The 746-nt window shown below is 36.9% G+C and overlaps 1 protein-coding gene across 1 annotated transcript in view; it reads left to right on the top strand.

Annotated features, from left to right (window-relative positions):
- LOC119582044 (organic cation transporter protein-like) overlaps positions 1-746 on the top strand; it is a gene marked incomplete in the record, with an annotated part of 19,531 nt that overhangs the window by 4,975 nt on the left and 13,810 nt on the right. Inside the window, 1 exon segment of the mRNA XM_037930287.1 lies at positions 455-558. Coding sequence (XP_037786215.1) covers positions 455-558 — 104 coding nt within the window.

Genomic DNA, 746 nt, shown 5'->3' with positions numbered 1-746 from the left:
CTTCTTGTCTGAGAGTGATATTTGAAGTCAGTTGCATGTTAAAAAAAAATCTAATTTCGGAAATAATAAATGTCAGTTCTGTCTCCTTTTAACCATGCATATGTATCTATCTGATTACCCTTTTACTTTTTAACCTGACGTTTTATTTTCCATCGCTGTATTAATCTACCTTTAACTTTACATTACAGTACTGTGGGCATTACAGATTAACTGTACATAATACACTAATATGGTTAATGTTACACTTTAATATATATTTCATTTTCACTTACAACTACAGATAACTTTCCATCACAGTTTATCCATACCTCTACTTTACCTCCCACATAACTTACCATTACAGTCTACCCATACATCTACCTACCCAGACCTCCAGTACACAGATAACTTTACATGCATTCCCCCTACACCACAGTTTACTCTACAAAGCATTTAAGTTTACACAATTCTGCAGTTCGAGTTGGTGTGTGGGTGGGAGTACCTGCGGGCGCTGTACACGAGCATCTACATGTTTGGCGTTTTCTTCGGTTCTCCTTTGAACGGGTTCCTGGCTGACAAGTGAGTGCTGAGCTCGGGACCTTTGCGTAATGAAGATTAAGCTGTGATGTTTTGGAAAGGAAGATAGGAAGTTTTTTTTTTCTTATTTCTATAGGGGGGGGGGTCATTCCTTGTTTTGCTATTATGTTGTTGATTTATATATGTTTGGGTTTCTTTGTAATTTCGCCCATTTTTTATTTGTGTCTACT

The sequence above is a fragment of the Penaeus monodon genome, chromosome 15, assembly GCF_015228065.2.
Source record: "Penaeus monodon isolate SGIC_2016 chromosome 15, NSTDA_Pmon_1, whole genome shotgun sequence".
NCBI classification, from domain to species: Eukaryota; Metazoa; Arthropoda; class Malacostraca; order Decapoda; family Penaeidae; genus Penaeus; species Penaeus monodon.
This window is presented reverse-complemented; position numbering and strand designations above follow the sequence as displayed.